The sequence below is a fragment of the Dermochelys coriacea genome, chromosome 7 (assembly GCF_009764565.3).
Source record: "Dermochelys coriacea isolate rDerCor1 chromosome 7, rDerCor1.pri.v4, whole genome shotgun sequence".
Lineage (NCBI taxonomy): Eukaryota > Metazoa > Chordata > Testudines > Dermochelyidae > Dermochelys > Dermochelys coriacea.
In genome coordinates, this window is record NC_050074.1 from 84,259,524 (window position 1) to 84,284,548 (window position 25,025).

General features: G+C 43.5%; 2 protein-coding genes across 11 annotated transcripts in view; both read right to left on the bottom strand.

Moving 5' to 3' along the window:
• Positions 1–4,434, bottom strand: part of SLC29A3 (solute carrier family 29 member 3) — a 30,084-nt gene extending 25,650 nt beyond the window's left edge. The window contains exons 1-3 of the mRNA XM_043518856.1: positions 4,395–4,434; positions 4,280–4,364; positions 2,354–2,655 (exon numbers count right to left, since the gene is read on the bottom strand). Of these exons, the coding sequence (XP_043374791.1) occupies positions 2,354–2,655; position 4,280 (303 nt within the window). The 5' untranslated portion in view covers positions 4,281–4,364; positions 4,395–4,434. The remainder of the gene's footprint in view (positions 1–2,353; positions 2,656–4,279; positions 4,365–4,394) is intronic.
• A 5,812-nt stretch (positions 4,435–10,246) lies between these two features.
• UNC5B (unc-5 netrin receptor B) overlaps positions 10,247–25,025 on the bottom strand; it is a 163,766-nt gene continuing 148,987 nt past the window's right edge. For 9 of the 10 annotated variants that reach the window (XM_043518733.1, XM_043518730.1, XM_038411155.2 and 6 more), the window contains 4 exons: positions 23,695–23,844; positions 20,171–20,335; positions 18,103–18,281; positions 10,247–16,133 (listed from right to left, as the gene is read on the bottom strand). In XM_043518733.1, the coding sequence (XP_043374668.1) occupies positions 15,968–16,133; positions 18,103–18,281; positions 20,171–20,335; positions 23,695–23,844 (660 nt within the window). In that variant the 3' untranslated portion in view covers positions 10,247–15,967. The remainder of the gene's footprint in view (positions 16,134–18,102; positions 18,282–20,170; positions 20,336–23,694; positions 23,845–25,025) is intronic. The other variant, XM_043518732.1, reaches the window with a different exon arrangement.

Consider the following 25,025-nt stretch of genomic DNA (forward strand, 5'->3'; position numbering starts at 1 on the left):
CGAATTGTCATGAATTATTTTTTAGTGTAAAGAAATGATCTGACTGCAGGTGCTTGTGATACCAGGTGTGTTTGTGTTCACCCACAGGAGCTTTCAGAGAGTAGCACCTCTTGCAGGGAACTCAGGAATCCAGCAATGAGAAGAGAAGAAAAATGCAATGTAAAACACAAAACCCCTTCTTCCAATGACAAGTTTGCTTCTGAAGGTTTGGACCATGAATCGAGAGGTAACAAACTTCTCATCTTACATGCCAAAAGCCAGAGGCTTAATGCTGTAGCAGGTACTACATGGGAGCAGGTACACACCTGCCAGCACTTGGAAAAAAGCTGTACTGCATCATAAGGTGGCCTGCAGAATTGTAAACAACGGGACCTGGAATAGGCTTAGTGTCATAGAAATTCAGCTATAATTGTCATTTGCAAAGTCCTGCTGTCATGATTCCTTTTGCTTCTAAGGTACATGCTTCATCACTAGGTGCACAGGGAGAAGATGCCGAAAACAGCACAACGCCTCTTTAGAGAGCCATGTTAGTACTTATCTGGTCTCTGGCAAAGCAGACCGACACCATGTGCCTCCCGTCTTCCCTGTGCATGGTGAAGCATCTGATATAGCCAAACTGACTACAAAATGTCTATTCTGAATACGGCCAGAAGCTACATAGTGCAGCAGCAATCCTGCTCCAAACTGCAGCCCAAACAGATGTTAATTTTATCTGAGGAAGTTGATCTGAGGAAGGCCAGCTGACCTTGGATTTCTGAATACAACATACAAAATGATTTTGCTACATTGGAAAGAAACTGTCCAGTACAAAGGAATTCACCCCCCACCCGCAGTCAGTGAATCTGAGAGATATACTCCCAACTTTTATGTGCCATTATTTTGTGGTGACATCTTAATCAGGAACGAGACTGTCACCAGCATTCCTGATTCTGGAATTTAAGAAGAGCAGGAAATTAACTCCATAATCCACCATGTCTCCTTGCACAACTAAGAATTATTTTTACTTTTTTTGTTACAGTTCACCAGCTGCAAGAGTTCTTTTTCCACACATAGCTTTTGGTAGTATTTTGTAACCTAACAGACTGGCCAGAAAGCTTCTATTTTAGACTTTGAAACCATTTATGAAAATTGGTTTCTGGACAGGAGTGGTGTGTGCGCATGCGCGCGCATGTTTCCATAAGGCAACCTTCCCCAGATGCAGCAACCAATCAGTAGGACCCATGTACAGCAACAGCTACCATTATTTGAACACTGCATTATTAGGTCCTATCTGACCTATGCACCTAACTTTGAACATGACTATTGCTAAAGTGGTGTCCTCCAGTTCTATATTTAATTGTTTCTGTGCTGAACTGTCTTTTGGAAAGCAACACACAGTGAAATTACAGGAGAAGGGAAATGAAAGTTCACTTTTAGGAGGAAATGGAGCAATGTAGTGAATAACTCCAGATCCAACAACAATCACTGTCTATCAGAATTTATGATGTGAGCTTTTGCACTGAAGCTGAAGCACACAATCAACTCTGTTTAATTAAAACATATTTGTGAATGAAAGGCATAGCTAACAAAGAGTAAAGGCTAAAAGTGTATTTTATTTGAATCCAGCTAAACCCCCAAAATAGTATTAGACTCACTTTACAAAAATTCTAACCTTAATAAAAAATTTTTTAAAAAGGGTGGTCTGAAAAGGAATAGTTATGAAATCCAAAGTTTTCCAACGTCATATAGATCTGTCTCTCATTAACTCTTTCCTCATCAGAATTACACCACATTCCCAACCTTAACTTCACCTTAAAATTTACAAAAATATATGAAAAAGAAGTCAAAACATATTAAATTCGTAGGCCAAAATTGGAGATAGATTCCTTGAATAAGAAACAAAAATTTACTTTGAAAGTAGGGGGAAAAATCGTAAGTGAACTTCAGGTAAAAGTTCTAAAATAAAAAGAGGTTTTGAAAGTTATGTTTATAGCAAATTAAAAAACAAACAACTACAACAAACTCTCTATCTCAAGAGGTACAGCATGTAAAACTTCAGAGGGATTTGTTTCTTTTTTTCAGAAGTGCCAAGGGGATGGAGGGGAAGTAATCAAGTTTATAATGATAGGTAGTTCCAACCTTTAGTTATAGAGCAGTTATTGTCACTCTCTTGTTCTTAGTGACTAACATGCCCATTTTAGAGAACACCACTGCAGTTTAAACAATATGAAATCAGAAATCAGCTGCCTCGATCCTGGTGCCTAGTATTCCTGTTAACCATTGCTAAGCTGAACAGAGAACCCAGACACATTGGGCTTAGTGGCTGACACAAGCGCTAACATACTGACATTAAGTTGGAACCCATCATACTCACACGGAGATCAGAGACTCCATGTCCATTTGGATCCTGCTGATTGGAGCAGTTCTGAAGTTTATATATCCAGTATTGTTTTGCTGTGATAAAAAAGTTCCAAGGCAACAGAGAGCCAATACCCAGGATGAAGAAAATAACATAGGCACCATTTAAGTGATCCTTAGGCTTTTGCAGACTGTATCTGTTCCCCACTGGCTCCTCAATCAGAGGCTCTTCTTCTTGGAAAGAGGTATTCACTGGTTTGTATGCGGAGTTAGCACTGTGCTGAAATCTGTCATCTCCATCTTCCAAATCAACAGCCACTTCCAGGGTAAAGCAAAAAAAGAGAGAGATTATTGTGTATGATCAAAGTAACCATAAATTATATGCCAGCTGGATGAAATATCTCAGGAAGCCAAGAAACACAAGGCACACATTTCTTGTCAGCTTGTAGAGGAAGATATCCCAGTGTTCTCTCTCAGCCCATAGTGAAAGAGGAGCAGTGTGGTCCAAAGGGAAAGCACGATGCGACTGGGAATTGAGAACACCTGAGTACTAATCCCAGTTTAGCCAACAATAAATTCATTGAGTGGTGTTGGGCAAAACACTTGATTTCTGTGTTCACTTCCCCACCCATACAGTGGGGAAACATACCTCACAGGAATGTTGAGGATTAATGGGTCAGTTTGTACACTGCTTGCAAAGAACAGAGATGTTATTCCAGAGTCAGGTAGTATGAAACAGAAGAGACATAGTTACTGACCAACACAATGAACAGGAGCTACAACGAAGGATGGAAACACCATGACCGAGAAGAGTTTAACGTAGAGTGAGATGATGAAGGAAACAAGGGGGCAAAGAATAAGATGAGACACTGAGCAATATGATGCAGTGCACAAGGGGCTACAGGCACGATGCTCCGCTCACTGGCACAATAGCAGATGGATCTCTTCCAGGGCTAAAGGAAGTCACAAAAAGCACTGGGCCAACGACACTAACTGCAAACAGAAGTATCTAACAAACTGTCATGCAGTCAGACAAGTCTACCCACTGCAGTATGTGGGGCATGTCTGATTGTACAACACTGTACTTATTCTAATGGGGTGGGGCCCCAATAAATAACTACTTTAAAGTCAATGCTTTAACACCCATTGCTTTAACGTCAACGTTTCCATCATAAACCTCATCACACAGAACAGTAACTCAAACATCTTTCATGCCCTACACAAGGAAAGCATCAGCCTGTGCCTATCTATTCTTACGCCAAGTTCAAAATGAAATCTGACGGGCCATTTTAAGTGAAAGACAACAAAGAAAGTAGCTTCGGGCAATCCTACACTTAAAATGCTGCATCCGCACTGATGCGCCTGTAGCGCTTTACTGAAGATGCGCCTACGCTGAGCGGAGAGAACTCTCCCGTCAGCCCAGTTAATCCACCTCCCGGAGAGGCTGTAGCTATGTAGGTGGGAGACGCTCTCCCACCGACACAGCGCTGTCTACACAGGAGGTTAGGTTGGTATAACTACCATGCTCAGGAGGGGGGATTTTTCACACCCCTGAGCCAGGTCATCCCACCGACGCAGGGCAGTAACGTGGAGCAGCCCGTAGCCTTCGTGTGGCATGGCGCTTGTCCCAACCCCTTCAGCAGACCCAGGCCCCGTGTGGCACCGCTCCTCGCCAGTCGCCGCAAGGAAACGGCCCCTAGGGCAGCCCCGCGCCAGCTCCAGCAGCCTTGCGGGGGGCAGAGGCCTGCTCGGCTCGACGGACGCCGCTTTCAGCCCTGAGCCTGGCGGCCAAACTTGCGCCCCCTCCCCGCGTTCAGCCCCGCTCCTGCCCGGGGCGCCCGGCGGCCAGGGGCAACCGCACCGGCCGGCAGCGAGAAGCGGGCGCCGCAGCGGGGCGGGGTCCCCGGCGGCCCCAGAGAAGCGACCGGCCGCAGCCACTCACTGTTGCCGCTGTGAGGCTCCAGCCGCGCTCGGGGCAGCAACGACTGCGAGACCGGGGTTTGCAGCGGGGCCCGGCCCGGCCCGGCCCGGCCCGGCTCGGCTCGGCTCCGCTCCGCTCCCCCGCGCCGGTCTACGCCTCACAGCCCGGCCCGGCCCGGCCCGGCCCCCAGCACCGCCCCGGCCGGGGGATGTGGCGCTTGGCCCTGCCGCGGGGCGGGTGCGCAGGCAGGCCCTGGGCCGGCCTTCCTCCCTCCCTCCCTCCCTCCCTCTTGCCGTGCCCGGCCCCGCAGGCAGACAGGCCGCAGAGGCGAAGTGGGGGCCACCGGCGCCGAAACCGGGGGAGCAGGGGGCCATGCCCCCCACTTTTTAACATGGGCGGCAGCGGGCAACGCTTTTTAAAAACTGGGGGGAGGAGGCGCATTGCCCCGTGGGGTCTACCCTTGGAAGGCCATTGGGATTAAGGTAGATTGTGAATCTAGAGTCAGCACCGGGTTTGTTCCTGAATAACTCCCTGTGTGGACGTGGCAGACTGAGCTTTTGCGCAGTTTACTTCAATCTCCTGGCTTAAAGCCAATGGGAACATGGTGCAACCCGCCTGCAGTAAGAGCATCCCGGTGGAGTTATGCAGGACTAGTTAGTCCAGAAAAGCGATTCCTGAATAACACCGTGTGTAATAAGCCTCAGGTGACATGCATCCCTCAGAGTTAGCCCTAGATAAGGTATCTACCCATCTTGTATTTTAGTGCTTGTAGCTGGTGCCTGACACCCACTGTCCGCTGAAGAGCCGTTCATAAACGTGGGATCATAATATTTGTTTGTAGGGTTTCTGCCCTGGGGGAACACATACTTTTATGCCACCAATAAAACATGCCGTGGTGCTGGCCTTTAAAATTAAGCATTGTCCTATGCTATTCATAGTGGTCCTTTATAACCACAAAAAGTAGGTAGATACCTTGGTACTGAACCAATGTTAGGGAACACCCAAAGCACTCTCTTACAGGTGAAAGGGGGAACCAGAGTTCTGATTGCTTGTGGTCGTCAAAAAGCCTGGGATACTTTGCGCAAAAATAGTGGTGTTCTCCTTAATGTCCTGACCAAATTCTAGTGTGTGTAATTACATTCTGCCTCTCTGAATACCCTGAAATTTCAGATAAGATAGGGTATTAGTCACTTTCTGGCCTAACCAGCTGTGTCGTGTTGTTTATTCAGAATGGTTGAAATTCTACATTCCACCACAGGGTTGTGGGGGAAAGTGATCCCTTGCTAATTTGTACATCATACGATGCTCTTTGGACTCATTCAAGAGGAAAGGCACTGTAGAAGTGTAAAAAACATTATTTGTAAAAACAAAATTCCCATTTTCTTCTCTTACTTTCTTCCCTATTTCCAGTTGTTTACTGCTGCTACTTCAGTTTTCTACTTCCTCTTTCAGGGTAAGCATCTTATTTCTTTCAAATTTCACTGGTTGTCCACACAGCTGGGAACTACAGAAAGATAATTGTCCACTGCAGAACTCTCCCCTTGCTTGTGGAAGAGAGCATTATTATTTATTTACTTTAAACACCCAGAGGCCTCATGTGTGCTAAGCACTATACAGACAGAGCATGAGAAAGTCCCCTGCTGCAAAGATCTTACACTACGGAGCAGAGCTTGCAAAAATTTATAGACATGCTTGCCTTTACTTATTGTGATTACTCACACACAAAGCCAGCAAAGGAAACCCTCTAAGAAGAATCTTTAAGCTTACTCAATGTGAAACTCCCCCATCTTGCTCCCCATTTCCTGAAATTTCTGTCTTTGAACTCTCAGCAGTCTCTACTCACTCCTGTTAAGCTAGAACTGGACATAATGAAGATTTGTTAACAAGGATACTTGTACATATGCAAGAGTAGTCTCTAGTTATTATCCACTTTTTGCCATTTATTGTTGCTCTTCTGTTTAAAGTTTCAGCCATCTAACTAGGAAACAGTACAGAAACAATATTGTGACTTAAATGACCCAGAACTATGAAGAATCAAAGCAAGAGCTGTACGTAGCTGGAAAGAGATTCCCAGACTTCCAATGGGCAAACTGCACTAGCCTTTTCTTTTTAAAAGAAGAAAAAGGGACCACCGTTCTCAGCGTTTGCCTTTGAGATGACAATGTGCGGCACCTGCCTGATCAGGTAGTAACGATGATCAATTCATCACTTATTAGGCTGTTTTGTCATATTTACTATATTTTTCATAACCATGTTTTAGTTATTACATTGGCCTTTCATCAAGCACATAAGAGTGATGGAAAAATAGATGCATCTCCCATCCCTCTAACTAAACATCAGACTTGCTGTTTCAGAGGCGGGCTCCAGGGTGGAGGAGCAATGTTGCCATCTAATGGAACATTTATGTCATTGCAAGCAGGGCACCTGCGTCTTTCCAGATAATGGATATAGCTCACGAAAGCTTACGCTCAAATAAATTTGTTAGTCTCTAAGGTGCCACAAGTACTCCTTTTCTTTTTTGCGAATACAGACTAACACGGCTGATACTCTGAAACCCATTAGGACATTCTGTTTATTCTCATACCGTCCTTTCTGTGAAGCATCATAAGATACTGAGAAGAAAAAAAATAGAGGAAGTTTACAAGAAGCAAGTATGCACTTAAATATTCTTGAAGGCTAGTGACAGTGAGAGGATAGGGGAAGGAGGAAGATCTGGAGAGAGGGAAGGGGGAGTGGGATTTTAAATGAATCACAAGCTAAAATGAACAGGAAGACTTTGAAGCAAGGAGCAGAACAATCTCATTACCAGAGCATGGAAAGAATAAAATGATGCAAATTGAAAACAGTTTTTAAAAACGCATTGCATTTGGTCGCTCTGAAAGGCTTTGGGATCCAGCCTTTTTTCTTTTAAATACTAATCAAAACGTTAGCATAAGGGCTTCAAGAGGCAGCAGCAGTCAACAGATGAATCTTCCACAGCTCTATTAACAAAATGGATCCTCGCAAGATAGACACGGTAAAGGTAACAAGGGGGAGGGGTCACCTGTCCCCAATTCTCTCTCTCTCTTTGGTGGTTGGGATCTTTCGAACTGAAAACTGCACTTTATTTGAGAAAAAAACACCACCACTTGCTTGTGGTAAGTGCACCCAGAACAATCAATCAATGTGCCCCCTACACACTACCACCCAGACAGTTTTAATAAGAGCACAGATGACACGTACGCTATTCTCAGCTCAGGTGGAGAGGAAAGCAAAAAGATCCAGCCTTTGATGTACCTGCCTAAAGAAAGCCTAGGATGCAGCATGCATCTTTAACCAATTAAGGAATCCTCCTCTTACCAACAGCATCCTGGAGAAACATATTAGAATATAAGCAATTTGAAATGATGCCCACTGGACTGGGCACACGTTTCAAAGGGCACGCACTTCCGTGAGGATATTATGTGGGATGCGTTCCTTGGAGTTTCTGCAGCTCACTGTGTTCTCTCCCTTGACAAAAATATGCAGAAGAATCACATTCTTCCCCTTCAGAAATGTGAAAAGTTTATAGGGAAAGCACTAACTCTGTGTGGAGAGCCAGCTGCCAGGGATGTTGGCCTTGATGTGCTGGTTACATTTCAGTTACATTAAATAACTTCTACCTATCTGCACCTTCTCTTTTACCTTCAATCAGATACAGTATTAATCCACATAATCATAGAAGTGTAGGGCTGGAACATACCTTAAATGGTCACCTAATCCAGCCCCCCATGCTAACGCAGGCTTAAGTATACTTTCACCATTCCTGACAGATATTTGTCTAACCTGTTCTTAATTTCCAGTATTGCACAACCTCCCTATGTAATCCTTCCTTCACTTCCTGCCCAAAATTATTTATAGTGTTGCTCTGCACTGTTGAACAACTGCCACTTTCCACCTTGAGATGGCTGCATTAAAATGGTTGGTGAAGTAATGAACCAGCATATTGGCCCATGAGCTATGTCTACACTAGACTTTTTGCAAAGATTCCCTCTAGTTCACCTCCATGCGTGACAGCAAAATCAGGAGCACTAACGTAGACAATGTTCCTGCATCTGCCCACATTTTTAAATACTGTGTCATCTAATTCTTCTAAGTGAGGGTCTAAATGACCCAGTGGGAAAAGCACTGATGAGCACCAGTGTCTTGTCTACACAAGCACTTCCTATGGTGCTACCACTGGTTGAGCTGAACCTGTGCAAAAATCCAGAGTATTGAAGCCATGTAGGCTAATTCTTCCTGAACACAGCCAGGCAAAGCTCAGGGTTCAGCGTTCTGTACAAATAAATTAGGAATAGCTCCCTCTCTTTAGGTCAGAACTTAGTGGCAAATGAAGAGACTTCTACTCCAAAGTAAAATACAGTTTAACACACTCCCCACAGTCACCTACTTACTCCTCCCTGGCAGAAAGGCTATGGATAGCAAGGACAGAGCAACAGGGAATAACCACCAAAACCTCCCCTTGGATACACAGGTCCCTTATATACCTTGGGCTAGAGGAGAAGTTGAAAAGGCTAAATGTTGCCAGAAGAGATTATATTCCTACAGAAAAAGTTTAGTTGGAGTGCTGTGTCTGGAATTTGATATGGCATCTTACCTGCTGATCTGGGATGCAGTCTTCTCAGGGAGGCACTATCTCCATCTCAGCTGAAGGCATGTTGTTCAAGAGCAAAATATTATTTTGCTTTGGGCTGAAATGAAGGTAGATGATGGATTTTCTCTTTAACAGTGAGAATTGTGGATAAGATGACCCGCTTATCAAAGATCAGCCATTCACTCAGTCAAGGCCTCAAGTGGGGAGAAGCTGCTCAGTTCACGGCTTGTGATAACTAGAGATGGTTTTCCTGGTTACCGGTTTTCCCTCTTGCGAATATTTGAGAGTTTGAAATATTTTTCCATCCTGATTCAGGACAAAAAAGCACTCACAAAACAAAACCCTTTCCCCCCCATTTCTGGATAATCAAAATGTTTCACAATAATTTTGAAATGGCTTGTTTTGATTTCAAACTTTTTAACATTTCCAGTCTAATTACCAGCTTACATTTCAAGACAAAAATATTTTCAAACCAGAAAATGAATTTTTCCCCCATTTTTAAAATGTCAAAAGAAAATTCTTCAACAATTTAAAAACTTTTCTGACATTTTTTCCCGAGTTGGGAAATTTGTAAATCCGACGCTGTTTCATGTACAGTTTCGGTTTCAATGAACTGGCATTTTTGGATAAAAAATAAATAAAATCCAGAGCAGTTCTAATGCTAACCCCTGCTTTCTAGGTCTTCATGGGCCATTTCCCTTTTCAAAGGCACTGTTGTGTCCAGCTAGGTCTCTGCTGGGAACCAGATGCCTTCAATGTCAAATCTGGTGCGTAATACAGCGTGGGCAAGATGGAAAGTTCAACGAAACAAAGTAGAAGTGGCTCCAATGAAGCACTGGACCTTGTAAAAGGTATGGGGAGCAGGTATGCACCTGGGTGTTGGATGATTGGTAAGGTGGCCAGGGTCTGGTTATGATGTGTGATGGGAAGGGGAACGCTAGAACCAGAATTGAGAGAAGTCGGTTTGCCCATCTGTGACAATGAGTAGATTGATAAAGCCAGCTTCTCAGAGCTTCAGCCACAAAGGGATGGTGTGTGAGGGAGTTGGACTGATATTGAGTGGCAGGCTCTCACCAGCCCACACTGGCCACCCACAGTTAAGTTCCAGTCCAACTCTCCCTTCCATCTAATAGCTGGAACAGCACTGAGGAGGTCTTCTCCCAGCAGTGACTGACAACTACAGATGGGGATGGATAGAAGGAGTGTTGGAAAGGCCATTGCCAAGTAGTGGGCTGGAAAGGGGCTCTAGAGATGGCAGGAAGAGAGTGCTGGGCAGTGAAACCAAGATTAAATTTTCCTAAAAATAAGACCTGCTGGAGCCAAACCCACCTGGAATTGAAACAGGAATAAAGAAGCAAACCACATTTCATTTTTTATTAGACTAGGAAATATAATTTATTGCATAAAAATTACTTTGTTACAATAGGAATGCTAAACTTTATTTACAGTTCTTAGTTTACAGAATAAACAGATGTGTGTTTAGAGGATGCTGTCAAACTCATCCCCTGGACATATAAATATGCAAACAGAATGCAGAGCAAGAGAATGGATGCTCTCAACAAGAGAAACAACAGCTGATTTTTTTCAATGAAACTATGAAATGGCTGCCCAGTATCACAAAGCTTCTACCCTGCTTTGTGTGATCATAGTGTAGTGCATCTCCAAGGGACAGAGATACACACATATCACCAAAGGAGAAGACAGCATTTACAGTACTTGGACACTCTGACCCGGTGATCTGAGCGCCACATACACTGTAATCCCATGATCCAAGAGAGACGGAGTCAGAGAGGAGGCCACAACACACACTGATCAGAGAGAAGCAAATACCTTCCCTTCCCTTTTTCACACACACACACACACACACACACACACACACACACACACACACACACACACACTGATCAGAAAGGCTCAGAAACACATGCACGCACATACACACAGTGATCTGAGAGAGAGAAAAGCACATACACAGACATTCTGGTTTTGTACTCAGAGAAAAGGGGACACAAACACACATTGATCTCCTGATCTCACCCACATGCTGAGCTGAGAGTGAGACAGACGCACTGTGATCCTTTAACCAGAGAGAGAGAAAGAAAGAGAGAGGGTCAGACACACTGACAATCTACAACTGTCTTCCAAGAGCAGAGCATTTAGGATAAATTTCATGGGTACCACTGAATTTCTAAGAAAATAAACAATGGCAGGTTATTTACGGTAACTTTGAAAATGTTAAAATGTCCGTGTATTAGCTGAGTGCTTTATCACCTCCTACATTACTTCCCATATTTGCTTATTTTGTTCAGATTACAAGCAAGATTTCAACAAATCAGATTATGAAATGAAGTTACACAGACTGGTAGAACTCTCTCTATATTACAACCATATTGAACTCCCATCAAAATCAACAGGAGTCTACTCACTGACTTTAAGGGGAACTGGATCAGGCCCTCAGTTTCTAGCCAAGTCTACACAACACATTGAAAACCCTGTTGACGTAATAACACAATGAAATGTCAGATAAGCTTGGAGCTCTCCTCCCAACACAGACTCCAGCATTGTGAAATGGGATTGTAATAGAGAAAGGTCATGTTTATCAATCTTTCTGAATACCGTGTAGTCACACTGTTTGCTTTAAGAAGTTTTTTTGGTTTGTAAGTTTTTTAAAACAGCCGCACAAAAATATTTTCAGCTACATTGGAGCATTTGATCTATCCAAGTAGTCAGTTTTGAGACTCAGACGATTTAAAAGTTTCATTAAGATATACATCCAAAACTTTGGATACATATCCAGATCTGTGCATTACCTACAGATATACACAGATTTCCAGGTTTTAAAGGCTTTTTGCAATTAAAAAAGGGGAAAGTGAAATTTAATATACATAATATTTAATGTACATTTTGGATGTGAAACAAAAGACGTTTCTGTTTGCGAATTACACGAATGACACTGAAATTCACAACACAAGTGTATACCTAGGAGAAAATGGCTGAAGTGCTGGCAACAAAACTCTTTATACAAGGACCTCTGAAGAAAACAGATTGCGTTTTCACCATAAAAATGGTCCCAGTATTTTAAAACAAAAAACACAGAATTGTTCCATCTGACTAATCAGGCAAGAAGGTACAGCCTCTCCTACATGTAGGCCAGCCTCCAAGCTCTGAGACTGTCCTTTTCAATCAAGTTTCAAGAAGGGGGTTAATTTGTTCTGCCACTGTATGGTACCTCTGTACAATGAATCCATCCACTCCCAATGTGGTTGTTTAAATAGATGAACAAGCATTGCCAGTGTTCTCCCCTCTGGGTCCCTTTTCCTACTGTCTTCAATTTGGAAGCATTAGAGATGGAAACAGGCTTCCAAGTACTTGTGTGCCAAAGAATTAAGTAACTGGAGGTTTAGATCCTGAGGAAATACCAAATTACTTTTAAGGGCGATGTCTTCTTTTATTATGCGCTGGCTCCCTGAGTTTGTGTGTTTACTTTTTCTTTAGCTACATAGCTATACCACAGATGGTGGACTGGAGGGAGGAGAATGGGGTAATGCATGATGGGAAGCTCACTGTATTCTGTACAGTTTTAAATTACTGGCCACAAAGATCTTGTGGTAAGTGCATTGGGGATTTCAGAGCAGATGCAGTAGCATCACCAATATGATGCTGTGTTGTTGTTTGTATCACAACGTGTTTATCCTGGAGGAGAAACTTTTAAGAGGCAGCAACCAGAGTAAAGTATTTCCATTTGTGGCTATTCAAAGTACCCCTCAGAATATTTTCCCTTCATTAAATACCACATCCTGGAGATGAAACTTATGTTGTGTTCATGGATACCCCTTAATTAAAATCAGCTTTGTTATGTAACCAACCTTCACTTCAACAGAGCCCTTTTAATTTAGAAAAGAAGGAAAGAAAGGAACTGCTAAGTTTGAAGAGGTAGATCCACTGAGCTCCATGCCATTCTTCCAGGACAAATTAGGTTACCCAGACAGATCAGTGAGGGACTGTTTTCTACTATACATATTCTAACATTTGTCCAGTGTAATTTTAAATGATCCACAAATTCCCCAGCCTAATAGATATTATTTAGGAATTTTCCTCTCCTTTTCTCAATTTCTCCATTACTCCTACTTATATCTGCTTGTGCCACCCTCAATAGTTCATCTTCCCCTCCTTGGTGATTACACCCCTCAAATATATGTAGACTTATACACTTTAGTCAAGTTTGACATATTATGGGCCAGATCCTCAATCGATGTAGCTTCACTGCAGTCAATGGAGTTATGATAATTTACACCAGCTTTTCTTTACATGGAGTTATTCAGGAATCGTTACTGCACTTTAAATTCACACCCTGGTTTACTGCAAATTCATTTTATTAAGTGTAGAGGAGTCGGTTTTTAGTTCTCAATCTTTTCTCAGTCAGTCCCTCCATCAAACGCCTAATCATTTTTATTGCCCTTCTCGTATCTCCTTACAGTTGTGTCAATGTATTTCTGGTACTGTTGCACGGAGGACTGCATGCAATATGCCACAGCAGTAGCTGTAAAAAGCACTATGACCTCATGACTCAATAACGACTGCATATGCTGTTGTGTTGCACTGATAATTTTTGCTGCCACATAATGCTGCAAATGTTGAATTTGCAGTGTTCTCCTATCTCCCCCGACCCACAATTTCATTTAGCATTAGTGCCTGCCAAGTTTCTCTTTCCCAATGAGTTTGTGTTTCAGATTATCTTTTTCTGCCGATAAAACAGCTACATTTTCCAATTTTAAACTCATATTGCTATCTTCAGACAGTGTTTCTAATTTCACTGAGTTCTCTTTGTATTAGTTCTCTTTCTTCACTGGTATTTGCAACACATTCTAGTTTGGTATCACCTGTGAATTTCATTAATGTGCTGTTTACTCTCTCTTACAGATCATTGACCACTGCATGACTATGCCAAACTCCTCTCTTGCTGCACTACTGTGATGGTCTCTCGGCCAGTGTTCAGTACAAGAATAATTCAATCCATTTATCAAAGTAAAATTGTGTCAAAAGATGGATTTGATTATGAGGACTTTAAAATGATGTGGTCTTCAAACTAACCTCTATATCCCAGGCCACTGGACCTTGCTTTGTAAAAATAACCCCTTCTTACTCAAACACTCCTCTCAGGGGGAACCACTTGTTTAAAGTGCCAAAATACAGATTTAGAAGCCTAACTTTAGGCTCCCATTTTCTACTGTCTTGGCTTATGGATGGTGGCATGTTGCTGTGTGTTAGTGCAAGACTGTATCAGTGAATGTGTGTATTTACATTGTTGATATGAAGGTCTATTTATCCTAACAAGTTTCATTCTTTCCCAAATAAAAGAATTTCCCCCTAAAAATACAGATCTTAAATACTTTGGGCTCCAAAATGTGACCCACCATAATTGTAATAATCTGATGGAGGCTATTCCATAGATCCTAACTAGCTTTCAATTAATTCACCACTCTGTCAAAGCATTAACCTTCACTCCTAAACAACCCCACACAAACCATAGGCTGGTTTAACTCAGGAGAAGAAAAACCAACCAACCAAACTGCTACTGTAGCCTCTTGTCCTCCCCTTACTGGCTGTGTGTTTAGTGAATTTTCTAATAAAGGAAACTCCCAGAGCTGTACTGCTTGCATAGGAACTAGGAAAAGACCCATTACCAGTAGTGCTCATCTTGTTCAATTTCCTGCCAGTGCAGGAGTATTCCCTTCAGTCTAGTTTTAAACATGTCACATCTGAGGGTGTCTACTGCTTCTTCTGGGAGAGACTTCCACACTCCAACAATGAATACATTTTCCCCTGATATGCAGCTGAACGTTTCCTTTGTTCATTATCATTCCATTGAAATGATGACACTGGTGCACCCAAAAAGAAGCTAACGCTCTGAAGCCATGTGCTTCTCTCTGAGTCAAACTAAGATGAGACGGGGTTGGGAGGAACCATCCCTGAAAAGAGGGGGAGAGACGGCTGTGTGAGGTTTCAGCTTCTGTAACAATGCTGAGGACTTCAGTTGCCATTTGAAGAAAACCATGAAAACAGCGACAATGTCCCTTTAACCTTGTTTCCAGAAATGGGTTTGTTCTTCTGTGAGCTGGTTGCTGAAGTGGCCTCCTTGCATTGTGCTGCAGCCATAAGGGAGAATTTGCAAACAAGATGTTACAAAGAGGGCTCAGCTTGCCCTTTCTGTGCCACATGGGTCTCTAGGCACTGAACCAATCTGACTTCAGCAAGGGTCCAGAGATATGGAAACAAGTTGTTCTTGACTTTTTGTGTGTGTGTTTTCATTACTAATTCTCGCAAGTGTTTTAGCTTTAAAGCTATCTCTCTCTCTCCGTCTCTCTCTCTCTCTCTCTCTCATTCTCAAGCAAAGCGGACTGATGCTCTAGCTCACACACAAAAGACTTAATGTTTTTTTAAAAAGGATTCATCCAAAGATCTGGATAATAAATTATTTGCGTTTCCTAAGAAACTGTTTTTTCCCCTTTTTTCCCCTTAATAAGATGTCCGAAGCATTTGAGAGAAGTAAGCAGTTTGGCTAGACTGTACTTGAGTCTTCTAAGCATAAATGCCATAAAAGTAGAAGAACCGGGGCGGAGGGGGGGAGGAGAGAAGAAAACCCAAATAAATGAAACAAAAATAAACCTCACCCAGACTCTAGAAGCCCTATATTCCTACATGCTGTGGCAGAAGCAGCTGCCCACTTCCACCAATGGCTGTCATCATGGTCAACAAAGATGCGCTGCTCTTGGGCCGCACTCTGGAGGATGGCTAGGAGGAGGAGGAGAGAGCCTGTTTAACACTTGGATTGCTTGTAAATGGTGTGGTTGGATCTCTAAGGCGGATAGTGACTTGGTGAGGGAGGAGTGGGAGAAGGAGTTTGCCTTTACCCCTCATTGTTAGCTACAGATCAGCAACCCACCAGACACAAAGTAGAAATTGCCCCCGTCCCTACAACCCTTCCCCACCAGTTCAGGAAAGGCTGTTCACTAGTTTTCTTCCTCCTCCTCCTCTCCTGCCTCCACTCTGTCCTTCTCATCCATTGCCTGAAGACTACCAGCTACTTGAAAGTAACATCAGCAGTCCCCCTCTGTTGCCATGACAACCAGCATCTCACTCTTGCCCATCTCTTCCAAGGCACTAGCCAGGGTATTGAGATCACCATCATCTTGGTGCTGGGCTTCCCATAAGTCCAGGATCACCCCTGTTGGACTGGCTTTGGTGGCAAAGTAGTTCAGATACCTGTGAACGAGGAGACAGAGAGAGAGAGAGAGAGTGTAAGTGAGTTGATGTCTAACTTTACAAATTTAACATAAGAACAACATAAGAAAGGCCATATTGGGTCAGACCAAAGATCCATCCAGCCCAGTATGCTGTGTACGGTCAGTGGCCCATGCCATGTGTCCCAGAGGGAGTGAAGCTAACAGGTAATGATCAAGTGATCTCTCTCCTGACATCCATCTCCGCCCTCTGACAAACAGAGGCCAGAGACACCATTCCTTATCCATCCTGGCTAATAGCCATTAATGGACTTAACCTCCATGCATTTATCCAGTTCTCTTTTAAACTCTGTTATAGTCCTAGCCTTCACAACCTCCTCAGGCAAGGAGTTCCACAGGTTGACTGTGCGCTGAGTGAAGAAGAACTTCCTTTTATTTGTTTTAAACCTGCTGCCCATTAATTTCATTTGGTGGCCCCTAGTTCTTATATTATGGGAAACAAGTAAATAACTTTTCCTTATTCACTTTCTCCACACCACTCATGATTTCATATACCTCTATCGTATCCCCCTTAGCCTCCTCTTTTCCAAGCTGAAAAGTCCTAGTCTCTCTAATCTCTCCTCATATGGGACCTGTTCCAAACCCCTAATCATTTTAGTTGACCTTTTCTGAACCTTTTCTAATGGCAGTATATCTTTTTTGCCCACATCTGTATGCAGTATTCAAGATGTGGGCGTAGCATGGATTTATATAAGGGCAATAAGATATTTACCCTATTGGTATGGTCTGAGGGCAGCAGAAGGGCATGTTGGGAAAGGAGACCAGGCTATTAGACTCTGGAGCAAACCTGGATAATTCTCTCTGATGTGCACTGGGATGGAAATGCCATAATTGAAATGCAGGGCCCCTCAGGGCATCATTTACATTTATTATACAGCACTGATGCAGAAAACATTCATGAAAAAGCAAGGCACATTTTATTTTATTAAAATTACAAATGCTCTCTTTACCCCTGCCCCCAAAGTGAGATCCTAAGACAGAACAGCTCAAGAGCCATCAAGGTCCCTGGCTTGCGGCACTTGCTTTGCACAATCATGACAGAATTTTAGGAATGTTCTGCCAATCCAGGATCTAACTGGATGCACATCATGCAGGGCTCTATAATACAAATCAAAGCGGGGAAAAGCACCATTCAAACCCATCAGGGAATATCAACTTCCCCACCCTCCAGGTCTCAAGGCATCGTGGCTGAGCGGAAGGAGAACAGGGTTGGAAATCAGAAACTCATGAGCTCTAATTCTCTCTCAAGTACTGAATCACTGTGTGCCCTTATAGAAATCATTTCACCGTCTCTGTGCCTCAGCTCCCCATCTGTAAAGCAGAGATAATAGCACAGCCCTACCTCACAACGGGGTTGCGAAGATAAAGTAGTTCCTGACCGTACATCTAGTGCTACACAGTGCTATTTCTGAGTCACCAGTGCTTCATTTTTGTGTCTTCTTTCACACACTATTCCTTCCCTCTCCCTTCCCTTATAAGCCTGCTATTCTCGAAGCTTGCCGGCTTCGTGTCATCAGAGAAACAGTGCTGGATTCCCAAAGTGCTGTACTTGTGGGCTGCAAAACTCTGATAGATTTCTGTGTTGTTAGTCAGACACTCTCCTCAAGGCTTGTGCAAACTGATCACTTTCCAAGGCTGGCCCCATGAGTCAGTAACTGCCCCTTGAGACTTAGCAATGCTGCAAGACCACTTTCTGGGGGCTGGGGCAAATCCCCTCTCTCAGACTGTTTCTGATAAATGTAAAACAATGGGCACTAAACGCCCAGCACATAATGATGCTATACTGGATCACACAAGCCCCCCCACTATGCCTCAGAGGAGAATGTGGGGAGAGTACAAGGAAATATAAAGCTCTGTTTTCCCAAATGACAGGTTTGAGGCAGGAAGGTGAGAGCAGAGAATCTAGTGCCATACAGTGAACTGAAACCCACCGATCCATGGAAAGTTTCTGAGCAAGAAGTCTCCAGTCATTTCCTCTTGAACTGGGGGCATCAAGGCTGTTGCAGATTTTCTGCCGGATGGATAGCGGGATCTTGAAGGCATAGGGTCCCAGCTGGGTAGTCACAGCACTGCCATGGTGCAAGGAGAAGGCATCAAAGGAGTTGGCATTCTGGGAGAAAAAACATTTCAGAATGCTTTCAGAAAAAAAGATTTCAATGGAGAACTCCTCCCTTATCAGCCTGCACTGTGTGTCCCCTTGTCACCATACCCTGCCCACAATTCAGGGTCTGTGCATTCCTGCCCAAGAGCAGGGATGATTGTGTTTCTTTATGTGGAATTTCAGCAGTGCTTTCAAAAACTATCCATCAGCAAGGATCACTTGGGATCACAGAGAGACCAAATTAAAAAAAAAAAAAAAAAAAAAGAGAGCGAGAGAGATCAGGACAGGGAGAGAGAGATATAAGATGGTAACATTCACTAAAATGCATTAGGCACAGATGCCTAAGTACAGAAACAAAAAAAGAGAGAGGTGGATAACATGCCACAAAGAATAACAGTGAAGCAGCTGGTTCTTAGTGACACCAAGCTCTTCCCCCGAGGGTCCCTTCAGTGAACCCAGTCGGAAGCAACCTCCAAATATCAGTGCGTGTGGCTAAACAATTTGGAGCGGAGCGAGAAGCATCAGAGCACATTTTCAGGGCTGCACAAATATTAAAGCCCTGAAATTCCCAGTGACTCTTCCAAGTGCACTGGCTACCAAAGCCCAGCCCTTGGCCTCTTCATTCACTCCTATCTCATTGGTTAGCGCACACTTTCACCTGGCTGTGAGAGGGGAAAGTGCCGACTATCATTTTAGTACCATCCCCAAAACAGACTCTGGGAAACAGAACTCATACACAGCAGAGGTTATGTGCTATTATTTCATGATCCACAGGTGAATATTCTAGAGGGTACTCATGTACCAAAAATCAAGGTCTCATCAATATTTTCAAAAGCAGGGTAACAAATTCTTATCACAACTTAGTTCCTTTACTGTTACTGCCAGAGTCTACTGGTATCTCATCAATAGCTGTAACTGGATGGTCATTCAGTTCAATGGGCTTTTCTCTGTACCTCTCTCTCTTTCTCTATCTCTAAGTGAATGCAGTGCTGAAAGGTGACAGATTGACAGACCTAGATACTGTAAGTTCACTATTTATCTGGCAGGGAGAGCAAAAGTGCCAGTTTTCCTACACTGCCTTGCCATTCCACAAACTGACTCTCCAGGGGCCACCGCTGAGCAGAAGAGGGTAGTTCAATTTACAGGCCTTGGTCATTGTCCTGAGAATCACAAAGGGAGCTAGTTACCACCAACTGTGAGACAAATCTCTGAACCACAAACTTAAAAAACAGGAGGCCATGGCCAACACAGATGTTAATGTAGCATGGCATCCATAGTGGTAAAACACTGAGGGGTACTGAGCGGGGCTCAGATACCCTTGTGATGGACAACCTCTACATTCGATAAAATAGATATATTAATTAGACACGTTAGATAGAGAAAAGCTCCCTTCTCTAAATACAGGGATTCATGGAGCACATCTGAGGACCATTTCTAGTTTTCTCTGTTACTAGAGAGGATGGAGGACTTCCTCCTTGGTAACGAGTCTAGTGGACTCATCCACAGATGGCTGTAGATGAGCATCAGTGATCCCAGACTATTATCTATGGCAACAGCAGCAGCACGGCAAGGGACATTTAAAGAAATAGGGTGCTGTTATTTTTTTATTTAACAAGAGTGACAAAAAGGGAAGTGTACCCCTGAGGCAACAGCAACAGCTTTCTTTGAGCTAGTTGAGAGCCTGATTCCAGTCTCACCTACACCACACATATCAGCAGTAACTCCATTGATGTCAACAGAATTACACTGGTGTAACACTCAGCTCAGAATCAGGCCCTCGGAGTTCAGGTCAATACCCTCAGAAGAGATATCATCAGACCCTGCTCCTTCCTCTGCCCTCCCAGCTATAACTATGAGTGGCACATCCTCCCTGCTCTCTTCTCCTTCTCTTTGCTCACCTCTCCGAGTGTAGTGTGCAGCTGGAATATCTGCCCTTCCCCTTCCACCTGCCGGACGCAGATCTTGCAGGTGAGCTCTGTGGAAGCCAGGCTGTATCTCTCCAGGGTGAAGGTGCAGTGCAGAGCCCTCTGGCTGCCACTCCAGATGTGATAAAAGGGGATTTCCTGTCACAGCAGATTAGTTCAGTAGAATGTTACACAAACCTCAAGAACCCGTTGTAAATACAGGAAGGGCTTCCTGACTAAAGCCCATAGGTTTTTTTCATATTTGAAATTATTTATTTTATTATTTCTTTAAGTGGTAAATTTTTAAAATGCCTCCCAAAAACGTTATAGCCTGACAATTAATTGTACAACAACTGTAACAATGACCATGCAGCCCAGTAAATACCATATAGATTTGCTTTTAAGTCATATTCTAGGTTTCCCAGCTTCTACTTCGACTGGCAGGAGATAGGAATCATTCTGTGCGGGGGGGGACAGGGAAGGCTGACAGACAGTGACCCAGCTGTCATTCTGGGATCCTGAGTCAAATATAGAAAAGGAGTACTTGTGGCACCTTAGAGACTAACAAATTTATTAGAGCATAAGCTTTCGTGAGCTACAGCTCACTTCATCGGATGCATTTGGTGGAAAAAGCAGAGGAGAGATTTATATACACACACACACACACACAGAGAACATGAAATAATGGGTTTATCATACACACTGTAAGGAGAGTGATCACTTAAGATAAGCCATCACCAGCAGCGGGGGGGGGGGGGGGGGAGGAGGAAAACCTTTCATGGTGACAAGCAAGGTAGGCTAATTCCAGCAGTTAACAAGAATATCAGAGGAACAGTGGGGGGTGGGGTGGGAGGGAGAAATACCATGGGGAAATAGTTTTACTTTGTGTAATGACTCATCCATTCCCAGTCTCTATTCAAGCCTAAGTTAATTGTATCCAGTTTGCAAATTAATTCCAATTCAGCAGTCTCTCGTTGGAGTCTGTTTTTGAAGCTTTTTTGTTGAAGTATAGCCACTCTTAGGTCTGTGATCGAGTGACCAGAGAGATTGAAGTGTTCTCCAACTGGTTTTTGAATGTTATAATTCTTGACGTCTGATTTGTGTCCATTCATTCTTTTACGTAGAGACTGTCCAGTTTGGCCAATGTACATGGCAGAGGGGCATTGCTGGCACATGATGGCATATATCACATTGGTAGATGCGCAGGTGAACGAGCCTCTGATAGTGTGGCTGATGTGATTAGGCCCTATGATGGTATCCCCTGAATAGATATGTGGACAGAGTTGGCAACGGGCTTTGTTGCAAGGATAGGTTCCTGGGTTAGTGGTTCTGTTGTGTGGTGTGTGGTTGCTGGTGAGTATTTGCTTCAGATTGGGGGGCTGTCTGTAAGCAAGGACTGGTCTGTCTCCCAAGATCTGTGAGAGTGATGGCTCATCCTTCAGGATAGGTTGTAGATCCTTGATGATGCGTTGGAGAGGTTTTAGTTGGGGGCTGAAGGTGATGGCTAGTGGTGTTCCGTTGTTTTCTTTGTAATACCCACCTGCTGAAGTGAAGAAACAGATTGACAGAGCCAGAAAAGTACCCAGAAGTCACCTACTACAGGACAGGCCCAACAAAGAAAACAACAGAACACCACTAGCCATCACCTTCAGCCCCCAACTAAAACCTCTCCAACGCATCGTCAAGGATCTACAACCTATCCTGAAGGACGACCCATCACTCTCACAGATCTTGGGAGACAGACCAGTCCTTGCTTACAGACAGCCCCCCAATCTGAAGCAAATACTCACCAGCAACCACACACCACACAACAGAACCACTAACCCAGGAACCTATCCTTGCAACAAAGCCCGTTGCCAACTCTGTCCACATATCTATTCAGGGGATACCATCATAGGGCCTAATCACATCAGCCACACTATCAGAGGCTCGTTCACCTGCGCATCTACCAATGTGATATATGCCATCATGTGCCAGCAATGCCCCTCTGCCATGTACATTGGCCAAACTGGACAGTCTCTACGTAAAAGAATGAATGGACACAAATCAGACGTCAAGAATTATAACATTCAAAAACCAGTTGGAGAACACTTCAATCTCTCTGGTCACTCGATCACAGACCTAAGAGTGGCTATACTTCAACAAAAAAGCTTCAAAAACAGACTCCAACGAGAGACTGCTGAATTGGAATTAATTTGCAAACTGGATACAATTAACTTAGGCTTGAATAGAGACTGGGAATGGATGAGTCATTACACAAAGTAAAACTATTTCCCCATGGTATTTCTCCCCCCACCCCACCCCCCACTGTTCCTCTGATATTCTTGTTAACTGCTGGAATTAGCCTACCTTGCTTGTCACCATGAAAGGTTTTCCTCCCCCCCCCCGCTGCTGGTGATGGCTTATCTTAAGTGATCACTCTCCTTACAGTGTGTATGATAAACCCATTATTTCATGTTCTCTGTGTGTGTGTGTATATAAATCTCTCCTCTGCTTTTTCCACCAAATGCATCCGATGAAGTGAGCTGTAGCTCACGAAAGCTTATGCTCTAATAAATTTGTTAGTCTCTAAGGTGCCACAAGTACTCCTTTTCTTTTTGCGAATACAGACTAACACGGCTGCTACTCTGAAACCTGTGAGTCAAATATGGTGAGTGAAAATTCCCCTGCTGCCTTCTCCTTCCCTTAGAAGAGCGGTTCTCAACCTGGGATACGTGTACCTCTGGGGGGTATACAGAGGTCTTCCAGGGGGTACATCAACTCATCTAGATATTTGTCTAGTTTTACAACAGACTACATAAAAACCACGAGTGAAGTCAGTACAAACTGTATTGTTATGTCTGGTTTTGTAAGCAAGTAGTTTTTAAGTGAGGTGAAACTTGGGGTACACACGACAAATCACTCCTGAAAGGGGTACATTAGTCTGGAAAGGTTGAGAGCCACTGCCTTAGAAGACAGCCTGAGAGAGCAGAGAGATGTATCACTCTCTTAGCAGATAATCGCAGGTAGATGGGTGAGCCCTAAATCTTGACTAGATAAGGGTGAATAGGCAAGGTGCTGGATTACTGGATCACAACAGTGTGAACATTGCTTACTAATCACGATCAAAGGTATCATCACAGATCTATATCAGATCACTTAAAGCATAATCCAAACATAAATGTACTTTAGCACCTGGATTGCAGCTGGCATTCAAATATATATTTTACACACACAGTATATATACACTGTTATTCATGTGTTATTGCTTAATTATGTACGAGTGACCATGACACATGGGTGCCTGTGTGAATGGGTGTTCTTTTCTACAAACAGATGGATGAATAATTGCTTCATAGCTGTTGTTTCTATAAGGACCATTTTAGTAAAGTTTCCCTTTGGGGAAAGGGATCCTTTTGGATCACTCCGCCCTATCTGTCCTCACCCGCCCCCCCCACCTCTGCACTAGTAGCTAAAGTTCCAGTGGACTGCTACACATGAAAATTCCATATGACCCGTATTACCACTTGGCCACCCACCTGGTATTTAGCCAGCAGCTTGCTCTTCCACAGCGAGTGGGGGATATCATGGATGGAGAGGCGTAGGTTGTGATAACTGTCCTTAAAGAGTAGTGGCTTGGGTTCCTCTATCAGGTAGCCACCCAGAGTCTTTTCCAGTTCGAACACTTCCTATGGGGCAGACAGAGGATGAGAAGCCATGACATCAAAAGTCATTGCTAACAAGTGGAGCACATGAGTTTTTAAGGCAGCGCTATGTCAATGCAGGGTCCACACTGTTCAATGAACTCTGCCAAAAAACTACAAAATACAAAAACAACAACAACTATATTCAAGTTTAGTATGTTCTGAAGATATTGACATAATGGATAGTGGTTGGTGCCGCAATGCAAGCCAACCAGAGTTGAAATGACAAGAAGAATGACACCAAGTTTAGCCCCAGTAATCAGCAAAACACAGGGAAATTCAAATTCACGGTGTGACGTCTCTTAAGAATTACAACAGTTGCACAATGATAAAATAAGAGTACAGCATCCTGCACTAAAGTGATATTTTAACACACAACAGACTAGGCAATGCTTACAGCCCTTGCTGTGCTTCCACAGGGCCTTCTTCAGGGTCAGTTACTTCCCTGATGAAGGGCTGATCATTTGAAAGTTACTCTGATTCTACAGAACACATGCTTTCTAAGCTAGACCCCAATGAATTAACATTCTTAAAAAATGATTTTTTGCTGGTGAAACGTGCCATATTGACAGCCCTCGAGAATAAATTCTTCCACTTATCCAAAGAAGAAATACAACAGTGCAAGCTTCCAGATACTGCCTAAGCAATATAACTAAACCCTGACTCAAAGGATCACTTCTAAGGGGGAGATGGGAATTCAGTTTTCTCCCGCATTTCATTCTTGGCCTGTCTGCTAAGGAGCTATGATAGCACATTGTGTGATGCTGACACCTGTTCACCAGAAACTAGACTGAGTCCACCAACTCATTTCAGAGAGACCGTCAAATAGTCATCAGTTGGGAATGACTTTCAGTCACTATCATCCTGATTTGGATTTGAGTAACCTAGATATGAAAGTCTGTGCAACCTCATAAGTCACCCCGTGGATATTTTAGAATCTGAAAACAGAATGATGCTGATTGCAATATAAGAGTTAATGAGACAGCACACAACACAATGAGGCCAGAAACTCTGTTTTGGATTTGGACATTGGAATCTGCTGTGTTTTTCAGGTAATCTGAAGGTCTTTTTTCATTAATATGTACAGGTGGGGGCACTTTAACTAGTATGTGTGTGCCTGTCAATGTTAATACCACTGCTCTGCTTCAACAACAACCCAAATCACA